The following is a 3236-nucleotide window of genomic DNA, read 5'->3' on the forward strand; positions in this document are numbered from 1 at the left end:
GGGCTGAATCACCAGCACAAAAAAGCAAGGAATCTATGAATCACTTTGGATCAACATTTCCCAAAGTACGTTCCATAAAACACTAGTGTCATGGGAAATAAATAGGTTGCAAAGAAAAGAGTCCTGTGGTCAAATAAGTTTGGGGAAGCCCAGGTTAAATAACGTTCATCTCTTTTCTTTACTGCTAGGATTTCTTGTCTTCATTATGCTAGAGTGCACTATAAAGCTTCAAGCCCAGGGTACGATAAACACCATTTCCCAAGTTTATTTGATGAAGGAACCCTTTTGTTCCTGAAAACATTTCACAGGACTAGTAATAAATAAATTAATTCATTAATTTAAAAAATAATAAACTGTCCCAGATCAGTCTAATGGGATATCTCAGAAAACCACACAGTCCCCAACTGGAAAGCTACAGACTAGTCAGGTCCTCTCTGTCACATGAGTAAAGATAGAACACACCTCTGCTCAAAGTCAAAATGACCTTGAGGGCAGATGAGGTCCCACAGGAGACTGAACAGGACATAACCAAACTCTTAAAACCTAAAGCATTTGCTGGCAGGAACTGTGTCTTCCTCGTCTTTAAATCCCTAGCACCTAGCATGACAACATCTGGCAGACAGTCGCATTTGATACGCTTATGAAACAAAAGGATGAAAAAATATAAAGAGACTCGAGTTTCAAAGGGATTAATTTGTAGGAGACACATAACAACTTCTAGAACTCTCCTTCAAAAAGTGATTTAGACTGGAAAACAGCACAAGTAGGTTTTCCACATCTCAGATGATTCCAATGCGGGTTGTTGAGCCAACCTGAAAGGCAGAAGGCTGGCTCGCCAGGCTCTGGCTCTGATCTAAACTGGCTCTTTTCCTGTTCTTGTCCTCAGGCTGGGATCATTACAGAGGCAAAGCTGAAGGATCTGACACCCCCCATGCCTGTGATGTTCATCAAGGCCATTCCTGCAGATAAGCAGGACCGCCGTAGCGTCTATCCTTGTCCTGTGTACAAGACTTGCCAGCGGGGACCCACCTACGTGTGGACTTTCAACCTGAAGACTAAGGAGAACCCATCTAAGTGGGTTCTGGCTGGAGTTGCTTTGCTTCTCCAGACTTAGCTGCCTGCAGAACCACTAAGAAAACAAGGCTGGGCTGCAGGCTGCCCAGGACACGTGGGGGAGGGAAGACGGAGACACACAGATAAAGAATCACACATACTCACAATTCTGTAGAATTCTTGTAGGGAGCCTGGAGAGAAGTGCCTAAAGTAAGGCAGAGCTTGAGGAATACAGACCCAGGAACAAGGGGAGAAGCATTTCTTAACATTGCACTTTTCCTAATAAAGTGATTGATTCTTCAAGTGTGTCTGGTCCCAGCTGTGAGAGCGACAGAGTCATACAGGAGCCTGAAGAGACCGAGAGAAACGAACCACAAACACTTGAGCCCTGATGTTGGTACCCGGCACGTACTCAGCGCTCTAGCTCCCAGCTACTCTGGGGACTAGACACAGCAGCTCACCCCCGAGTCTGCATTTTGACAAGCTCCCTGGGTGATACGTACGCACTTTACGGTTTAAGAGTACTTTGGATCAGGGATCGCCCAGCTTTTTCTGTCAAGGGCCAGACAGTAAAGAGTTTAGGCTTTGCCAGGCCTTGGTCTCTGTTGCAGTGACTCAACGCTGCCACCGTGGCCCCAAAGTGGCCACAGTACATACATAAGTGGGTGTGGCCGGCAAAAACAGATGGCCGGCCATATTTTGCAGATCATTGCTCTAGAGGATAAGGGACGCACACCTATGCTATCTATCCTTCATTAATCCACACATGACTTCAATTGGTTAAACACCTACAGTTGGCTGAGAATACAACTGTGAATGAGGTAGGTTGCTTCCTTGTTATCTCTATCATCCTGCAGATCATTTAAGAGGGACCCACGGAGAAACCCTTCACCTCAAGCTTTTTAACCTAACAGTTTTCTAGATTTTTCTCTATGGAACAAATTTTCACTGGAAGCCCAAAGAGTTCCACAGTTCTAAAGAGCTGTTATAGGGAGGCCTGGGTACCCAGAAGAGTCCAAGAGGGCACAGTATTCCTTCTAGAATCCTTAATTCTGCCTATCTTTAATGCATTATGACTTAGAACATTGGCCCTAAAACTTAAGCAGACACCAAAGTCCCCTTGGAGGGCTGGTTAAAACAAAGACTGCTGGGGGCCACCCTTCAGAATTTATGATTCAGTAAGTCTAACAAACTTCCAATGCTGCTGGTTCAGGGAACACATCTGCAGAACTGATCTGAAACATAAAATCCTGGGGTGCCCAGATGGCTCAGCCAATTAAGGGTCTGCCTTCAGCTCCAGTTATGATCCCAGGGTCCTGGGATCAAGCCCTGCATCCAGCTCCTTGTTCAGTGGGAAGCCTGCTTCTCCCTCCCCCTCTGCCACTACGCCCTGCTTGCGCCCTGTCAAATAAATATTAAGTAAATAAAATCCCAGCACTCTATAAATCTCTGCTGTACCAAATACAAAATCAAATGCTAATTCCTCACGAGCCTCAGCCTTCCCCATCCTCCGCAACAGTAAAACAAGAGCAGGGGAGAGGAGGACCAAGACAGAAGGAAGGCGGAGCAAGACACTGTGAGGCATGTGATTCTGAAGAAAGGACAAAGCGCACAGATTAGGCAAACGTGTCCCCCCTCCAGACAGAACTGAAAGTAGATCAACACTACTGACTTCTTCCTGATACCTACTGACAACAGGAGATCATGAAGATCATTTAGGGGTGCCTGGGTGGCTCAGTCGATTCACCGTCCCACTTGATCTCAGCTCAGGTCTTGATCTCAGGGTCCCGAGTTCAAGCCCCGCGCTGTGCTCCACGCTGGGCATGGAGCCTGCTTTAAAATAAATAAATAAATAAATTTTAAAGCACACAACACTTTGGAAAACTGACAGCCAGGAGAAAGAGGGGCAGGTTGAGGCCGGTGAGCAAGTGGGAGGTGAGCTCAGAAGGACACCAGAGATGACACACAGTTACCTGAGAGAAAGAACACCCAGCACTAAGCGAGCTCTCACACCTGGACACCAGGTTAGCGGTTTCCTATCCCTCTTCAGCTGACTGATACACTTGGTAAGTTTGTACGGGATGATGAGGAGCTCAACCACCCCTCGGGGGCTTCTGTGAGAAAATGCACTAGAGTTACAGTTAAAACACAGTCGAGAGTAGAGACACAAATAAGACCGGGAG

General features: G+C 46.5%; 1 protein-coding gene across 4 annotated transcripts in view; it reads left to right on the top strand.

Moving 5' to 3' along the window:
* DNAH9 (dynein axonemal heavy chain 9) overlaps positions 1 to 1356 on the top strand; it is a 318684-nt gene extending 317328 nt beyond the window's left edge. For all 4 annotated transcript variants that reach the window (XM_082708418.1, XM_082708419.1, XM_082708420.1 and 1 more), the window contains one exon: positions 887 to 1356. In XM_082708418.1, coding sequence (XP_082564544.1) covers positions 887 to 1114 — 228 coding nt within the window. In that variant the 3' untranslated portion in view covers positions 1115 to 1356. The remainder of the gene's footprint in view (positions 1 to 886) is intronic.
* Positions 1357 to 3236: the final 1880 nt, after the last annotated feature.

Source organism: Mustela nivalis (genome assembly GCF_964662115.1).
Source record: "Mustela nivalis genome assembly, chromosome: 17".
Taxonomy (NCBI): domain Eukaryota; kingdom Metazoa; phylum Chordata; class Mammalia; order Carnivora; family Mustelidae; genus Mustela; species Mustela nivalis.